This window comes from Octodon degus, unplaced genomic scaffold (assembly GCF_000260255.1).
Source record: "Octodon degus isolate 3935 unplaced genomic scaffold, OctDeg1.0 scaffold00044, whole genome shotgun sequence".
NCBI lineage: Eukaryota > Metazoa > Chordata > Mammalia > Rodentia > Octodontidae > Octodon > Octodon degus.
The window spans coordinates 13,532,456-13,551,937 of record NW_004524620.1 but is presented as its reverse complement, the minus strand read 5'-3'; the positions used below and the strand labels follow the sequence as shown (position 1 = coordinate 13,551,937).

The window sequence follows — 19,482 nt, the reverse complement described above, 5'->3', positions numbered from 1 at the left end:
GCGCTCAGGGCAGCTGGCTGTGGTTTCCACATGACCCCAAGACGGTGCACGAGAGCCAGCCCTGCTCCACATCAAGCTCTGGAGCACTCAGTCCAGCTAGTGGATTGTACTGTGGGATCAGCAGACAAAAGTCAAATGAGTGCGCTGATAGTAGGGGCCGCGTGGAACGCTCTGTCCTCTCAGCCAGGGCCATTTTTACTACATGATCAACAGCCTGCAAAACCTAAAAGAACTGCTTGAAAATAGCCTAAGCCCGACGGAGTGCCATGCAGGTTCAGAGGCTGCCACCAAAAATTTACTTCTGTTAGGAGCTTGTCCCGTTTATCACCATAATCCAAAGAACAGCATCCTCTAGGAAGGGTCCCAGCAGAGATGGTCCCAGTGCGACCATGGACCAGGTCTAACGGCATCAGTGTCAGAAGTGTGTCCCACCAGATAGCTCTGTGTCCTGCAGTTGAAGGTTTTTTGTTTGCTTTTGTTTTCTGGGACCGGGAATCAAACTCAGGACCTTGTGCTCGCCAGGCGGGCGCTGCACACTGAGCTATAGCCTCAGCCCTCCAGTCGAAGATTGAACCTTTTTTTTTTTTTTTCTTTTTGGCAAAAGGAAAAAAAAGAGTGAGCACTCTTCCCTCCTTACCCCAAGAGCTAGAAATCACATGATGCTTTAACTGGCTTTATCCAAAAGATTCTCCCATTTGCGTTTCTCTTTTCTGCCCTCTGGTCTCCACAGCTCTTCCTAGCTCTCCCTGCTCACACGCTCTCCTGTGCCCCTGAGTGACTGTGCTATGACCGGTGATGGACGGGCGCAGGTCCCCGAGCAGTGCTGAGCTTCAGCCTGGTGCCTCGGGCCCCGCTCATGGTAAACCCCTCCTGCCCTCTCCCTCTCATGAGGCCACGCTTTGTTGCCAGCTCACGTCTGGCTTCGTTCTCTGTGGCCCTGCATCTCCCTGCCAGGACGCTGGGGTGAGGCCAGGTGTGTCTCAGCCGGCCCAGGCACCTGGGCCACCGTGCACCCCTCACCTGGCCTTCCTGGTCTCTGTCTGTTTCCAACCTCACTCCTACACTGGAAGTCCCAGCTGGCCCAGCCCATGCCCTTCTGTGAGGTTCTCAGCCCCAATTTTCCAGTTACTTGAGCTTGGCAAGATCAGCAAGGGTTTCCTCCGCCGCCACCTCACCAACACAAGCACTGGCAAAGCTAGACCTCTGCCCCTGCATGTTTTGTATAAGGACGGCTCCCTGGGGGCATCCCTGTGCTCAGAGGTGGACAGGAGTCACCACCACAGGTGGAGAGGGCAGGAAAAGGGCCATCTGAGGACTGGCCAGGTTGGTTCTCCAATGAGAAATGTCACCTCGGGAGTAACACTGTCAAGGGTTTTCAAGGTCATCACCCCACACAAAGAACTCAGAATAGGAGAGACTCACTCTAGGTCATTCCAGCACTCTGGGCTTGTGCTCACCTGCACTGCTCTGCTAAAAGGAATTAATGTGCATTTTAAACAGAAAGTCGCAGAGGCTGCATTCCTGCTTATCTCTAGTACTGCAATGTGTTCGCTTCCCCGCGTGGAAAGTTAGACAGGCGCTCTAAGGATGCTGGTCAGGGTCCCAGCCTAGGAAAGCCAACTTCGGCTCAGTTAGGGCAGGACTCTCCTCTCGAGGTCGTGCACGTTGGGCTGCATGTTCCTTCTAGTGGATCTGTAAGAAACTACTGACTTGGGAACTAATGGTTCTCTAACACACTCAGATAACCAAAAGGGAATACTAATTTTTTAAATAATGTCAGACCAAAAAAAAAAAGCATAAAAATAAAATAAGTCTGAATGCCTGAATAAAACCATTTCAAGGATGAAATTGCATGTGTGAATTAAGGGTAGATAACTCTTTGCCATTTAATTAAATGAGTCTCCAGTGCTCATCAGGATAAAACTGAAGGACAATGGATGCCTTTTGGGTTTTTTAATTTTTTAATATTGCACTTTATAGTACTTCATAAGAGACGATTGTCTTAATTAAAGCCATAAAATACCAATAATGCATATATTCAGGGCTTCTGAATATCATAGCTCAATAAGCAACCCACGAGTCATTCCTGTTTCGTATTGTTTGGTGTAAACTGGAGTTTATCTGTTCTATTTTTTATTACCTACAGTTATTGTTCTAGATGACTCTAACCTAATAAAGTTCAGATGTATACTTTAATAAAACTTTTAAAACTCAGTGAAATTATTCATTTCACAAAAGCTTTGTTCATTTTCAAAATTGATTGTTATACATTTCCTTTAAATAGCAAGTTCTGATATTATATTGAAAATCCTTCCTTTTTAAAAATTATAGGTTAACTGTTTTACAGGAACATTTGTTATGCAAAGCAAGATTCACCCATATGGAGATGAAATGGAAAATTAGCAAACATAGCTGGGAAATTTAAGATGTGTTTGAGTTTTTATATAAATATAAGTCTAAGAAGTTCCCTTATAAAAATGGCAAATAGAGATGTAAACGTGTCAATAAATGCTTATACCTACATTAGTAGACTTTTGGGGAGAACATGGAAAAACAGATTTTATAATGTGTTAGGTGATTTTTTTCCCTCTTTCCTACTAAAATACACAAGTCCTAGGGCTGAAGATACAGCTCAGTGACACAAGCGCCTGTCTGGCAAGCACAAGGTCCTGAGTTCAATTCCCAGTGCAAAAAAATACAGTTCTTGGCCCAGTCTAGTGGACTGTTTGCATGCATACATACATAGATGCCCATACAGATAAAAACTTTAATATTCTACTTTACTGTTAACTTTTTATATAATTTGAGTGAAAGCTAATAACATATTTTTTAAAAGCTAAATAATATATAAAAAGCACTTAGTAGCCTAGAAATACCACCCCAGCCAGCTAACAAAATTATCTGCACAGACTGTGCACACGTATTGAATTGGACAACTCCATGAATTTTATGCCTCAGGAACGACTTGCCGTCAGGAAAGGGTGCTGGCTGCAAGCCCGTGGAGCCCCTACGGGGGCTGGCTCATGGCCTCGGGAGTCTCTACCAGAGCAGGCTGTCCAGAGGAGGGAGTTCCGTTGCCACGGGGCCCTGCAGACACCGCACGCGTGGCCCACCACTGTGGCCCCCACCTAGATTTGACCTCTCATCTGCTTGAGTTTGGGGGAAGAAATAGATGAAACCCACAAGCAAGGCTCCCATGTTCAAAATGCAGACTCAAAAGGTGGCATCAAACTTAGAGTAGCCAGCACTACCCTCCTGGCTGCACGAAGCTGCTGCTGCACTAAAGGAAAGATCAATCACACTTGCGTTGCTCTCATACTTTTTTTATCAACACTGATTCCAAGATGAGCATTTGGCCCATGACATATGAACTGGTTTTTAGGCAGGGTATGTTAAAAATGCCAGAATGCATTCGGAATCCTCCTAGTCATTCTGAGGTGCACAGTGCACCAGTGTGCACTGTGTTCACCCCACTGGGCCATAGAGCTCACCCCCCTGACCTGGTCATTGCTCAATATCGACACAGATACGAGTATCACACTGTGCTCCATAAACACATGCAATGATTATGTGTCGATCCAAGGACAAAAATAATCTTGAAAATTTTTTATGAATATTTGGGAAAGATTTAAAAACCTGTTAGAGTGCCATTTTTGTAAAGGATCTTTTTAGAGAACGATGTGGCCTCATGCTTCATCGTTTGCCTCCATTTTGAAGACCTTAATGCCTATGTGCATCCCTTTAAACTCCAGCGGATGAACTCCTACGTGATTTCGGTCATCTTGTGCGTGTTGCTCAAGAGCCACGTTCACTGGTGACGAGATCCGCGGTGATCCTGTGTCAGCGTAGGTCTGTCCACGTCTGTACATACCTGAAAGCCAGATTCATTTGTACACAGGCTGTGTGGAGCAACGTCTCTGCCCCATGGATGAAGGCTGCTTCCTCCTGTGTCACTGTCCACTTCTTTGTGTTTCTGCTACTGATACCGACTTATGGAATACCACTTTATGTAGCTAAGTCCCTTTGGTGTGAAAAATAAGAGTAATAAAATTATTGACTCAAAATAACTGTTGTTTTGGAGAATAATCCTTCTCTGCAGCTAACCAGGACATGCAGGGTCTCGGGCAGCTCATCACAATGGTACAAGTTGCATTACAGGGATCAGTGTGACCAAGGGGTGCACAGGAGTTACTGCCAAGCCAGAATTTACTGAGTTCTAACTATTGTAATTTGAGCTCTTACATGTCTGCAGACTTTATGCCCTGAGAGGCCTACCTGAAGCAGTTGAATCTTTTTTTTTATTTTTTCCAAAATTTTATTGATAAACAGCAATGAGACAGTTTCAAATCAAATCAGAAGTACAGTTTCAACAAATAACACACTGCATATATTCTTCTTAGTGGTTAATTGCTGTACAAGATGCGGACTGAGACCCTATTTACAAACACCATTAGAACAAATCATTCTATTCATTAAGAGAATGCAAGTATATATTTATCCCAACCACTTTGAATACACAGATACAAAATGGACATTCAGCGGTATACCCCATTTGTTCTAAGTTCCGTTATTGAATATTATAGGTGTGTAAACTCAGCAAAATATTCTAAAAGAGTCCAGTAGACCATAACAGCATTGGGTCTTCTGTTTAACTGGCAGTGTCAGAAATTATTGACCTGAGTCCCCCACAGCTCAACTTAACAGCATGACTTTACTTCCTATATTTCATCTTCATACTTTTCTACTGGATGGATAAGACCAAGGTAAAGCAGGACCTGTGCAATAAGAGTTGTAGCTTTTGGGTCTGAGAAGATCAGTGAAATCCCCTCAAGATGTATCCTGAGATCCTGTACCTCAGATTGTAGAACCTTTGTCAGTGCAGCCATGTGGATGAGTCACGGCCATTGCTTGGCCAATGTGCTCTCTGTGAAAGCCTGAGAGAGTTTTCTCCCCATGTGACTCTCCTTAGGCACACTCTACGTCATCGATCACTTTCCTCTTTGGCCCCATAATCTTCTTGATCAGAAAATTTGGGACACTACCGAGGTACATGACGTTACAGTACAAGTTCTCATATGTCCTGAGTCTTAACTGACCTTAGAAGGTAAGGGCCAAAATGTTGGCTTTCCTTGTAGCCCTCCTTTTTCTCTAATTTTGGTCTGCAAACTTAGGTTGTTAACCATCCAGAAGACAAGCTTATTGTTATTATCAAATGATTTAGGCTATCAAGCTTAACCTCACTATCTCACTGCATTTCAAACATCTTAGGCATAATAAGGAGCAGGTATTTTTCATCAAGTATTGATATGTTGAACTTTAAGTCCCTGCATAATATGATTTAAAAAATTAAAAAATTAGATTATATTTTAAAAATAGGATAAAGAATTCTATACTTCTCATGTTTGCACATAAGTCCAAAAATCTCACCATATACAACCTTGAAGCAGGACCCTCCCACAATATTCCTTTTCCTGTCTCTCGAAGCAGTTGAATCTTAATGAGTTAAATATTTTGGGCATATATTCAAAAGATTAGGACCTAATACCAACATAAAATCTTGTTAGCAGTATAATATTTTACATAAAAGTAAGAATTCCTAATCACTTTTTCTTTGATTATACTTAATAAACTCAGTTTAAAAGATCAAATTCTAAGCTGGGTGTGGTGGTGCACACTTAGAACTCCAGCATTCAGGATGCTGGGGCAGGAAGGTGGCTGCAAGCTCAAGGCCAGGCTAGACTACATAGCAAGACCCTGTCTCAAAAATAAATAATGAATAAATAAATATAAATAAATAAATAAATAAATAAATTAAACTCTTTCAGACATTTTAAAATTTTTACATGTTTAACATACCCGATTCTCTAAAACACCCCACATCTGACAAAATTACAAACCTAGAACACAAAATCTTCCTACACACATAAACAACTCCAGTTAATGTAATAAATCAAACTGAAGTGAAAAGTAAACTGAACTATAAGCACTGTAATACCATTTTAAAACAGAATACAAATCTACACCATCGAAATTGGTATCTAACATAAAATTACATGGCCAAAATGTAATCAGAAGGCCTGGGGATGTAGCTCAGAGTACAGTACATGCCTGGCAAGCAAGAGGTCCTGAGTTTGATTCCGAGCACTAAAGAAAAAGAAAAATTAATCAGATAAACATATAGCAAGAGTTCTTTAAAACACCTTAAGTAAAAATATGCATAAGTAGCTCATTGATTGTAAACCTTATTCCTAAACCACACCAAAGTGTTTATACTATGCATTTTATTTACTTCCTTCTCCCCCCATGTCTATGTCATCTTCCCGGCTTTGACAGTCACCCAGCTGATGTCAGATAAAATGACGAGGTTGAGTCACACAGAATTATTTACAATTACAAAACACTCCAGGGACATGACACAGAGAAGCCACACACTGCCTGGAGAATTCTGCTGGAGCACAGCTGAGCACTGAGGAGTCACACTCTCTCTGTCACATGCCCATGGAGGGACAGCGCCCTCCCTCGCCAGGACCACGCCTCTCCTCCACAGTGTGATTTTGCGATCCAGGGACTATCTGCTATGACCATAACTGTTTTTTTCTGTTGAAATCTTTTTCGAAAGTTTGTCTCTGTGTTTAGGTAGATGAATTCCACGGCCCCACTGAGTTACAAAGTTTATTCTACACCACTTGACTGAATTCAACTAGCCTCCTTGTTGGCAGGTTGGATTCTCTGTTCTGGCCGTGGCTGTCTCCTTAGTTCCAATCACCGCTCCAGTCATGGCCCCGATGCGCTAAGTGCTTGCATGTGCCGTTTTATTTAACCCACAGAGCAGCTCGGGGTGAGTCCACCACCGCTACTGTTGCCCGGAGAAGAGGGCGAGCTCGAGGGGTGCCCATGGTCACACAGCTAGCATGAGAACTGAAGCGGGAGCCTCGGTCCCGCTCGCACCGGTGCTGGGCCTCCTCATCATTGCTTTCGGCTTCTGCCAGCTCCGTCAGCTAAAATTATCCCCAAGTCCCAAGAGTTAAGCTCACAGAAATCAAATGGACTCGGGACACTAACGTCAAGGGACTGCCTGCCTGCTCTTCTTGGCCTTCCTTAAACTCAGGCTTATTTTGTTGGCGAGTTTTTGTTTTTATTTCTTTAGTTTTAACATGTTTTCTGTTGTTTTTTTTTTAGAAACGTGTCATCACTCAAATGGTCCTTGCCTCCCAAGTATTGGGATCATAGCTGTGTATAACAGCAACAATTCTAAACCCATGTTTCCCAGCAAAAGGGAAGCCCCCCCAGCTGCATTTGATTGAGTCAACGTGATACTTCCATAACAGAATTTTTCTATCTTAGCACTACTGATATTTTGTCCCCAAAAATTATTTGTTGACAGTGTGTCACTAGGTTTTATCCATTAGGTGCTAGTTTAAAAAAAAAAATCTCTAGATACTACCAAATGTTCCCTGGAAATAGCTTAGGGGTGGGGCAAAACTGCTTTCAATTGAAAGCCACTACTGTCCTATCAGATACAATTCAGTCGATTGTCTCTGGGCCTCCCTGCCCCACTCAGACTCACCCTAGGCTTTAGCCAATGTGTACCTTGCAGCTCCTGTTGAAATCTTGTCAAATATTCTCTAATAAATTTTGCTGTTGCATGTGTCAGCTTTTGCACTACTGAGGCATAATACCTGACAACCACAACTTAGAGGAGGAAAGATTTAATCCAACTCACAGGTTCAGGAGATCCAGGACATGACCAGCAGCCTCCAGGGCAGAAACCAGGAAGGCATGACTGAGCACAGCTGTCTGGTCACAGTGGCTGAGAAGCAAGCCACAGCCAGCAGAGGGTGGCAGGTAAGGGGCCATGGCTGAATGCAAGGCCCTGCCTCTTTGGTCAGGCATCTCCCACCCAGAGAAGTTGACATGTCAGGATGTCAGGACTGCCACAGCCCACCCCTTGTCAGCCTCCCTTCCAGCGCATCTTAAACCATGTTTAATCTCTAAATAAGGATAATAGCAAGTCCTAATTCTGCTGATACAATCATCCCAAGTACAAGAAAGGAACAGACTAATCCCACCCCCAAGCCTCAACTGTTCAGTTTTTCAAAAGTCTAAGTCTCCTTTGAGACTCATGGCAAACTCGTAGCCATAAGAAGAAAAACAGGTTACATGAACTCAAGGTAAAGGGCAAACATTGCTGCTCCAAAAGTGAGAACTAGAATAGAAACTAATTAAACCAAAGACTGAAGTCCAGCAGGACATCCAGTAAGTCCTGAAGCTCCATCCTGGTACCAAACATACATGGTCCTCATCCAGATGACACCAGGTGGCCCGGGGGTCCAGAAGCCGGCCTCAAGCTGACCACAGCACTATCCATCTATAACCCTAGGCACTCCAGAGATTAACACAGAAGGATCACAAGCACAGGGCCAAGCAGTGTAACATAGTGAGATCCTGTCTCAGAAACAAAATTAAAATGTAGCTCAGTGGTAAAGCATTTGCCTAGCATACATGAAGCAGAGGGCTCCATCCAGCACCACACAAAAATGGCCTAGGCCCGTCAGTAATAACACACTAAGGGAAGTTATTATTCAGTCTAGGTGTCAGGCTCAGCCAAGACACTAAAATTTCCAGCGTGTACCAAAGTCTGCAGAATCAATGTTGGCCATAAGGATGAGTCACGGCCATTGCTTGACCAATTTGCTCTCTGTGAATGCCTGAGAGAATGTTTTCTCTCCATGTGACTCTCCCCAGGCACACTACATCATTGATCACATTGCTCTGTGGCCCCATAATCTTCTTGATCAGAAAATTTGGAACACAACTGAGTCACAAGATGACACTGACAAAGGATCTACAAAGTGCGGTACAGGGCTACAGGATAAATCCTGAGGATACTTCACTGACCTTATCAGATACAAAAGTTACATTTCTTGTTATATAGGTCTTGCTTTATCTTGGTCTTAACCATCCAGCAGATAAGTATAAAAACAAGGTATATAAAGTAAAGCCATATTAATACAATGAGCTGTAAAAGGCTCAAGTCAATAACTTCTGAGAATAACCCACTACTATTATAGACTGCTAGACAGTATTGGATTATTTAGCTGAATTCAAACACCTATAGTATTTAGATGCCAATAGAATACCCACCTCTGACAGGACTAAACAAAAGAAAAGGGGATACAAAGGAAAGATCATTTTGTATTTATGTATACAAAATAGTTAGGATAGATATACAGCTACTTTCACTTAATTCAATGAGAAGAAAGATGTGTACTAATAGTGTTTGGACAAGATATCTTGTCTGCTTCTTGTACTATAGATAACCACTAAGAAGATAACAATGTACAATGTATTGATTATCAAAACTGTCCTATTAATAAGCTTTGAAAATGTCTCATTCATATGTTTCTCAATAAAATTAAAATTTAAAAAAAGTCTGCAGAATTGCCATGTCCTTGGGAGGTTTTGGTGATCTGTACATGCTAATTACATGCTGAAATTCAAAACTGCTGCCTGATCAGTCTTGTCCTTAGGGCCAGCTTGAACATTAACTGCATGCTACATATTTATACAGAAAAAAACTTCCTCATTAAAAGCCTAGAGTTGGCAAATGCTGGGTAAATTCTGTCATTAACTCTCCTTCATCCACAGCAGACATCAACAATCTATCACAGCATCTTTTCTTTTTTTATTTTATTTTTTTATTTATTTTTTCCATAATTTTATTGAGAAACAAATAGCAATGAGACAGTTTCAAATCAAATTGGTAGGACAGTTTCAATAATTAACACATTGCATACATTCTTCCTAGTGGTTAATTGCTGTACAAGATGCAGACATGATATCCTATTTACAAACACCTTTAGAACAAATTCCTCTATTCATTAAGAGAATGTAACTTATATATCTATCCTAACCACTTTGAATACACAGATACAAAATGGACATTCATCTGTATCCCCCTTTTTTGTTAAGTTTCGTTATTTGAATATTATAGGTGTGTAAACTCAGCAAAATATTCTAAAAGAGTCCAGTAGCCCATAATAGTATTGGGTCTTCGGCTTGACTGGCAATGTCAGAAATTGTTGACCTGAGTCCCCTACAGTTCAACGTAACAGCATAGCTTTACTTCTTACATTTCGTTTTTATACTTTTCTGCTGGATGGTTAAGACCAAGGTAAAGCAGGACCTATGCAACAAGAGTCGTAGCTTTTGGGTCTGATAAGGTCAGTGAAATCCCCTCAGGATTTATCCTGAGATCCTGTACCTCAGATTGTAGGACCTTTGTCAGTGTCAGCCATGTGGATGAGTCACGGCCATTGCTTGGCCAATGTGCTCTCTGTGAAAGCCTGAGAGAATGTTTTCTCTCCATGCAACTCTCCTTAGGCACACTCCACATCATCGATCACTTTCCTCTTTGGCCCCATAATCTCCTTGATCAGAAAATTTGGGACACTACTGAGTTACATGACGTTACAGTACAAGTTCTCATATGTCCTGAGTATTCATTGACCTTAGAAGGCTAGGGCCAAAATGTTGGCTTTCCTTGAATATATTCTAATTTTCAAATGTTTTTTCATCATATTCTGTAGGGACTTAAAGTTCAACATATCAATACTTGATGAAAAATACCTGTTCCATGTTATGCCTAAAATGTTTGATATTCAGACAGATAGTGAGGTTAAGCTTAACAGCCTAAATTGTATGGTAATAACAATGAGCTTGTCTTCTGGATGGTTAACAACCTAAGTTTGCGACCAAAATTAGAGAAACAGCATCTTTTCTTACTGTACTTTCACACAGTTGCTACCCACCAGCTACAGAGGCATGCAAGGAAACCTCTGATTGCCAAGCCCTAGCCCACTGGTGGGGAATCTTTCAAAGCTTTCAATAATAACACAGAGCCAGCCGTGCCACCCCCCGTGCCACAGGCTCACCACCCCTGCCCTAGCCTAATTTCCATGAGGAAACTAGGAAGGCAACTGCATTTCCTGAGGTCACACGACTAATGAGTAGAACTAGATGTTTAGGAATAACGTTCATTACAAGAGCCAGAGTGCATGAGGTGCTTTGCATGTTGCTGAGGGCATTTTACACTCAAACATGAAGCACACAGGCTTAAAGATGAAGGACTCGCCCTTCAAGAGCTAGAGCAACTGTAAGGTGCTTCTGAGATTTAAGACTTAGGTTACTAGTACATTATAGCCAGACAATAATAGCAGGGTCTAGTTAGAGAGAATTGTGTAGAGAATTTTTAAAGGCTTTTGCTTCTGAGATTTCATAATAGAATCTCCAATAAGTAATAGCAATTACTCAGGGACCAAAAATACATAGTTTTGCCAAAATGTATTTACAAAACTGATGGAATGTGTGCAAATAGCTCTGCCAGCCGCCTGCAGCTAACGACCCACGACCGACCTTGCAACAGGGTCAAGTCGGAAGATGCTGTAAACAGCCTGACTCCAGCTTCTTTCTGGGAGCTCATTCGAATCCACTACTGATCACAGTGGTAGTTTCACAGGACCTCAGAGAAAACGAAAAAGAAGCAATCTTTTCCCCATGGAAAATAATACTTCTCATTACCATTGGCCTGTCCAGGTATAGTCTCTAGAAGAGGTGGGTGCTGAGGGAAGACCCTGTATGTCACAACCTTCTCAGAGTCCTCTCTGTCCCCCAGCTGTGGCTTAGAATTTCACTGTAATGCTTTGTCCCTCCAGCTCAGTGATTTCCAAGCAAGAGGCTATCCCTGATGGGCAAATCAGAAACATCTGGAGGCTTTTTGAAACCACCTACTTAAAGCCGTCTCCCATTGTCCCGCCAGCCTCACTTGTGTGCTCTTTACAGCCAACTCTCTATAGAGGCCATAACCCATAGAGGTGCTGGGTGAAAAAAGATCAAGAATCCTGTTAGTTAAACTCTTTCATCCCTGTAGAAGTTGTGCCTGGGCCTAGATAGAGTCTGCCTTGAAGTTTCTCCAAACCATCAAGAGATGGCCTTCTATTTATTTTGTATTCATCAAGGGTTTAGGTCCTGTGACGGGCCTGACACAAGGCCTAGCAGGGGTCCTGAGAGGATTATACTCCAGTCCCCATCTCAAAGACTTCGTAGTCTTGCCTCCAGAAGAAGGCAAACAACTAATAAATATAGGATCCCAGGCAGACTACCTAAACGTGCAGTCCTGGCTCTGCTGTTTACTAGCTGGGTGACCTCAACTTCTCTGGGGCTCACTTTTCCTATGTATAACCTCATGAGAATGGTTTTATGTGGGTTAATATTGTTCATATTTATTTAAAAGACCACAAGAAGAGTGTCTAGCTTATAGTAGCTAATATACCACTGTTTGATACATAACTACTGTTAATAGGAGACCACACCATCAGATCTGAGTCTGATTAACTTCACCCAGGGTGTGGTTGGGAGGGTGCTTCAGAAATGAAACTGCCTGTGACTGAAACCCTTGCACCAAGTGAGAGATGGGAAAACTGTGATATTTGGGTATCCCATAGTGGGGCACCCTTAATCCCAGCATTGTACAGGCAAACTTTTTCCCAGCATCACACAGGGTAGATCTAACCACCGCCAAAAAGCCCCGCCCATGAGTACATGAGGCTTTGAGGGGACATCTAGACACAAGATATAAAATTCCACCCTTGGGCCCCCCCAAGACTCATGTGCATCCCTTTATGTGTAACGTATTTACTCCATCTCTAAGAGTTGCCAAAGTCCTAACAGTTTCAGTATTTCTGAAAAGTCCAATCCCCAAGTGTCCTCTGAGATTTAAGGCAAATTAGCTTTGAGCTTCTGCATAAATGAAAGGAAAGTTAAACAATTCCAACATACAATGGCACAAGACAAACATTACCATTCCAAGAGGTGTGAATTAGGAATAAAAAGAAATGGGACAAAAGCAAGTCCAAGATCCGGCAGGGCAAACATTAAGCACATGGCTCCATGCAGAGCATCCGGGCCAGCCTGTACAAGACGTGAACTTTGAAGGGCCTGGATGTCTGCAGCCTACAGCGCTGCCAGGGCTGGTGCACCCACAGCCTTTCTGAGCCTGCCCTGTTCACTCCTTGCAGCTTTCCTCAGGTGATCCATGTTCCTGGCTTTCCCAGCCTTCTGGGGTCTCAACTGTGCCTTTGGCTTCAGCCTCACACTGTGCTCTCAAGCACACCACATGGCCTCCCAGGCCTTCTTTAGAAATCTAGGTGGATGGTGTCTTGACCCCTCAACCCTTGCATTTTGCATACACCTAAAACCAGCACCACACGGTTGACACCAGCATCTACCATCAGGTAGGGCAATAGCCAGGCTTCTTCCTCTCTGGGCTGTCAGGGTCAAGTACATAGATGGCCTAGTGCTATGAGACAATCTTGAAGAACAAATTCCCTAGGAACTGCCATTCTGGAACATGGTTCTTTGGGGTGCTTTTCTCAAAGAAAGTCTTCCACCTTTGAAATTTTTGGGGTCTAAACTATGGAATTCTGTTGGTTCTTGTGATGCCTTCAAGACATCTTTTCAATTGTTCTCTTTCTTTTCTGCAATGACATTCTCCCCTCCATTTTTATAGGCCATAACTTTACTGGAGTTTTTTCTGGCCAAACTCAAAATCTTTTAAGTCATTCTGCTGGGCTCTTTGTTCTTGGTTCTCAACATAAATCTGGCTAAATGTCCTTGACATAGCCATACCACTGCCACATTAGACTGCCTTGAAATGTATACCACAAGACTGATAAGTCTTATTAGTTCATGCTTAGTCTATGACTATGAGCAAAATACAGGCAAATTTTCTGCCAAATCATAACACATGATCTGGAGTCCAGCAGCTAATGCAGTCCTTCTTTCCACCAGAAACTTCTGGAACTTTGTCTGTACTGGCAGCATGTCTGTCAGAATTCTGGTTTTCTGTATTCTAACTGGAATATCCCATCAAGCACAGTTTAAAGCATTCCAGGACTGCTTCTTCAACCAACATCTCCAAACCTTTCCATGTTCTTCCAAGAAGCCAGTTGCAAAGGCTCCTGAGCCATGTGGGCAGGTACAGTCACAGTGAAGTAGCAAAGAAGAAAGCAACCACAGCAGCCCACTTTCTGTCTTCACATTGCATCCACCTTTAAACAGGTAGCACTTCCACAGACAGTAGGGCACCTTTGAGCCCAGCATCACACAGCCCACATCCAGCTACCTCCAAGGAGCCCCACCTGCGACCACATGCGGCTTTCAGAGGACAGCTAGAAATAAGCAATGACAGACGAACAAAGCCCCTCATGCCCTGAGTCCAACAGATCAGTGAAGAAGGAAAATATGACACTTATATGTAGAGTGGTACTTTGCCATAAATAAGAATAAACTTGTACCATTTTTAGATAAATGGATGCAGCTTGAGACCACAAGTGTAGGTGAAACAGACCAGATGCACAGATGTAAAAATCACAGTTTCTCCTGTGCAAGAAACCCAAAGGGTAAACAAGGAGCAAAGTGGAGGACCGAAATTGGGAAGCAGGAAGAACATGCGCAAATGTGGAGGGGAACAAGGGAAAAGGAGGAGGAGGGAAGGAAGGGAAAACGGACTCTACAAAGAAAATAGAAGGGAAAGGTTGGAACGACTTTTGTAAATGAGGAGGAGAAGATGGGTTCATGAGGGGAGAAGCACGAGAAGAAGGAAGTAAGACGTATTAATAAGGTGCAAATTCCCAGTGACGGACTCCGTCGTTACGTATGGCAAATATGAACTAATAAGAAACCCTGTAAATGGGAGAGAAGAGAGTTCAGCAAGCCCGAAAGGGAAGGGGCTGCAGGAAGAGTGCTGCAGAGTCTTCTCCGCACCAGAGGGCGCCAGGACTCCCGCCACCAAACACTCTTCAGAAGCACGGTCTGGAGGTGGCAGGAGGGATTAAGAAAGCCCTCAACCTGCCCTGAAAAGAAACGGGCTGTGTCTGCCTCCAAATACACTGGAGGTGTAGGAGGAAGTGGCTGTGGTGTAGGAAGAGCAGGCTGGCCATGTGTGGCCAGCTGTTCAGGCTAGGGATGGACGGACACACGGGCTTTGTTGCAACTCTCGGGTTCTTGTAACTGCAAGTTTCCATTGTGGACAGTTTTCTTAAGAGCATGGCCCAGAGGACATGCAGGCACTGTCACTCTCAGCGCTCGGTGGTCCTTTGCACTTCAGTGTGAAAGAACAATTTTGAGAGAGAAAAGACCAGGAAAGCAAAGCCAAGGAGACCACGGCCACCAAAGGGGGCCGCAGCAGCACCCACAAGCTGCACACGACCCGCGCAGCACCTGCTGTCTGGGTGTTTGTGGCTGGCGCAGGATTTGGCAACCACCAAGGCAGGCCACTCTGCTCTGCCTCCTGGCATCTGCTGCTTGTCTCAAGGGGGCGCTGCTGATGGGTTTCTCCCCACCAAGACTGTCCGGGTGACTTCATCACCTCTCCCCACATATTTCTGGCCTCTTGGGTGACAAGATTTTTTTTCTGGAGTGAGGTTCTCTCTGGGGTCCGACATGTCTCTCTAAGACATGTCACATCCTGGTCTGTCTGCTCCAGCCCCCAGAGCCATGGGTAGGGAGGGAGCTCAGGGCCACACTGCTCCTGTGCCTGCTGCACAGTGACCCCCAGGAGTGCAGGGGGAAGTCGGCCCTGGGAGCCCCGAGGGGGATGTATTAAGGGCCAAGAAGGCGCCCAGGCATCGCATGCTTGGGAGGAGGGAGGCAAACCTGCCTGTGTGAGCTAGTGGGCAGCAGCACAGTGCAAAGAGAGAGAACACTGAGCAAAGCTGGGATGTCATAAGCAGGCAGGCAGAGACGTGTTTGTGAAAAGAAGAGGAAATGTTCTCATGGTCAGATTGTGCAGGGTTGTTCAGACAGGAAGTTAAGTGGGACTCGTTCCTGTATCCTCAGAGCCCAGAAGAGGTGGTCATTGATCTGCCAAAATAGAAGCACCTGCCCTCGCCTGCCTCTGCCTGACAGCTTGCTCTCCTCTTGTCCTTTCCTTGTCTTTGCCGACTGGAATAGAGGCAGGGAAACGAATCTTCCTATCACCGCCCTGACATCTGTCATAGCTTGGCAGGAACTAATGTAATGACAAGAGACTGACTCAGATTCTTTCTGAGAAGAGGCATTTGGGGACAACAAGGTGCGAGCAGATGTGGGCGAGCAGTGTTCCTGAAGCAGGCAACAGCAGAGGCTTCCAGTCCGGCCACTCTCGGGTCTCCGGGCCCTGCCAGGTGCCCAGGCAAACAGCAGGTGCGCCTCGGCCCACACCACGGGGGCCTCAGGGTGCCTTCTGGCCATCAGGGCTGGGGCATCACGGGCTCTTCGACAATGCCTCTCCTGGGTGCAGCTGCCAACAGGAAGGACGAGGTGAGAGGGAGCAAGAGCGGCCTGGTGACCGCCCGCCCCACAAGCTTACGATGTGGACAAGAAGTCCTTGGTGCTGCCACCCCTACAGGCAAAGTCGGACACGAAGCTCACGCTCCATGCCCAAAAGCGTCCTGAAGTTAAGCTGTGCCACATTCCTCCTAGGTCCCAGGGGAACAGGAGAAAGCAGCAGGCCAGGGAGGCCAGGCCCGGGTTCACATGCAGAATCAGCGGAAAGGGCGGGAGTCGAGCTGTTTTAAATGAAGCCTGATTGCCTATGGATTTGAAAAGGGGAAACTGCACAAGAGAAATTGTTCTTTTTATAACTTTGTTCTTTGGAAATTGCCCTAGCCCTATAACTGCTTCATGGCTTTGTAATTACTGCCTAGAGCCCTGTAACCACGAGAGCATTACTGAACGTGCAGGATGCCTGAGTGCGCCACTGTACAGGCTTCATAAACTGATGATCACCGGTCTCCCCGCGGAGCCTGTGGTCCCAGCCTGCTAGCTAAGCAGAAGGGCTGCCAGGCTGCTCTGTCTCGCCTCTGCACCTCCTGCTCGTGCCTTGTAGAAGAGCCTGAAAGCACCAGAGATTGGGGCCTGATATCCTGGAAGTGATCCCCCTCCCAACCCTGGGTGTCGTTCTGGTGTGTCTGCTTGCCATTGCAGGTTCTCTAGTGTCCCTACCCCGAGGGGTGCCACCCTCGCAGAAGCATGTGAAAATGGATGCAAATATTCGGTGCTATCGTGCGGTTCTGGAGTGTCATCTGGCGTTTAATTGGCAAGGGCCACAACACTGAATGCCCTGCAGGAAGGATCACTCCACCTCACATGCCATCAGGTCCCTGGGAAAAGCACCTCCTGATCTCTTGGGTGAGCCCAGGGGCTGCTCGGGGCTGGTGGCTCTGCAGCCACCCAGGCATGGCATGCTGGCCTTCAGGGACCTGTAGGCCACTTTTCCTTAAATATAGGAACTTCCAGACTTCTTGATATGTCTGACAACCTCCTCTGAATCCAGTTTTAGGAGGGCGACATCACAGGTGAACGCTGTTATTTCTGGAAATCATGACAACGCTATGAGGCTGACACAAACGCAAACACGGGCACTGCTATTATAGGCTGCCATTGATTTTGAGATGGTTTATCTGTGATCGACAAGAGGCTTGTATCAACCTTCTCTCTTGAAAATTAAATCACCCTTGTTACACTGTCATCAAGCACTCCCATACCCCCAACACTGTGCCCGGAGATCTGCCCAGCGTGCCCTGCACAACTTGCTCCTTGCCAGTGCGCATGTTCCAACTTCCATCACTGGAGGGTGACTGCACAGCACTTGGAAGCTCAAACGCCATTGCAGGCTTCACGCAAATGCGACTCTGGGGAAGCCCAGTGCCCTGCTCTGACAGGCCGTGCAGGTGCCTCTGATGTCCATTAGAATTTGGGAGCCACGGAGCTACACAGCACAGCTATCCGTCGGAAGCGTAAGTGCCGTGGGTAAGTAACAAATGGCATTGCCTGGGACACACCTACTCAATTCAGGCAATGACTGTGGCCATGAGAAGTGCCGTGTAAGGCAGTGTGTGCGCAAGAAGGAAGACCGCCCCTTCCCTTCCCGGGCAGGCATCACGATCTTAGCCTCTGAGCACACCACCAGTTCCCCTCCTCTACCGCTAAGGGAAACGTCCTTCTCTCCACTCTAGGCCAGGCCCTTAAGCTCCAACTGAGCTCCCGGTAATGCAGTTGATGTAGGGGTTAGGAAAAATAGGTCGTTTGGCAGGAGCAGCAGGAGAAAGGAGGCTAACACTGAGCGCGTACATATGCCAGGCCTCCTGGAGAACCTGCCATTTAATCGTCACAGCTACCCTGTCATGAGGGTAGAAGTAATCCACTAACAAATTCAGGAGCTTCCTTAGAGAACCAGACTGAAGCAGAATCTAAAGGAAAACAAGCTTTCCTAGCCTTCAGCAATCCCTCTAGCACCACACACACACACACACACACACACTGCCCTGTAGCTTCGAGTCTGGTTCTGGTACAGACAAGATTGGCAACTGTGTCGTGTGAACAGTTACACACAAGATCCGCAAGGCCCTGTTCCTATCAAGGCTGTTCTCAACTGCCTTATCTTGCTTCTTGCCTTCATTTGCCCCTACGTGTTTTGAAAGACCAATCCCCCCAGCAAAATGCATGAAACTATACTTGCCTTTCCTTGAGGGCTCTCTCATGGAATCACGAGGCCAGGGTGAGTTGACGTGCACCTCAGACTCGGCAAATTCTCCTGTTTCCCTGCTGGTGTCTCTAATCTCCTTCACCTACATTTCTGGCCACCTTCAAATGGAACAGATATGGCAAGTTGGCTGGATTCTTTGCTTGCAGGTCCAAGGGAGCCCCAAACTGCGGGAGTCCTGAGCCCCCTGGTGCCAGAGGGAGGGACCTGCTCAGAGAAGTTGGCTCTTCTGAACCTAGGCACTCTCTCTTGACAGTGCAATGGAACCTGAAGTGGATTCTGGATGATTCTGCAACAACAGCTCACTACAGGACCACAGTAAGGTTTTGGGGGTTCACAGGGAAGCCCATCCCATTGGGACATAAGGGGAGACTGCTCACCTCCTGCACTTGTGCTGAGTGCTCATGCTCAGGAGAAGCCAGACAAAGCACACCCCCAAGGTCAGTAGAGTGCGGGGATGGCCCCCAGCAAAAGGAGTGCCTCAAGGTGACTCTTAGACAGCTTTTGGGGAAGCCTATGATGACAACGACAGTGACTTGCAAGGGGGTATAGCATACAGCCAGACTCAGGAGGCATCATGCAAAACCTGCACCCCACTCCAAGTACAGGAGTAGGGATGGCCTGCAGAGAAGTAGCTCACAGGAGCGGTGTGAGCAGCCCGCAGTGAGTTCAGACAAAACTTACAATCGAATTGAAAACAAAAAACCAACAGGGAGGCCCATGGTGCACTGGATGACAGCAGAGGAGGTTGCAACAAAGTATAAAAACACTGTTTAGCTTTGGTGCACCAGGATGTGTAGATGAGATGCTACAGGGAGACTGTTGAGAGAAAGAAAGAGAGACAGAGACAGAGAGACAGACAGAGAGACAGAGACAGAGAGACAGAGACAGAGACAGAG

The 19,482-nt window shown here is 45.5% G+C and overlaps 1 protein-coding gene across 1 annotated transcript in view; it reads left to right on the top strand.

Annotated features, from left to right (window-relative positions):
• Nucleotides 1-19,482, top strand: part of Slc24a2 (solute carrier family 24 member 2) — a 288,585-nt gene that overhangs the window by 248,453 nt on the left and 20,650 nt on the right. The window contains exon 10 of the mRNA XM_012514856.1: nt 16,224-16,359. Within this exon, the coding sequence (XP_012370310.1) occupies nt 16,224-16,359 (136 nt within the window). The remainder of the gene's footprint in view (nt 1-16,223; nt 16,360-19,482) is intronic.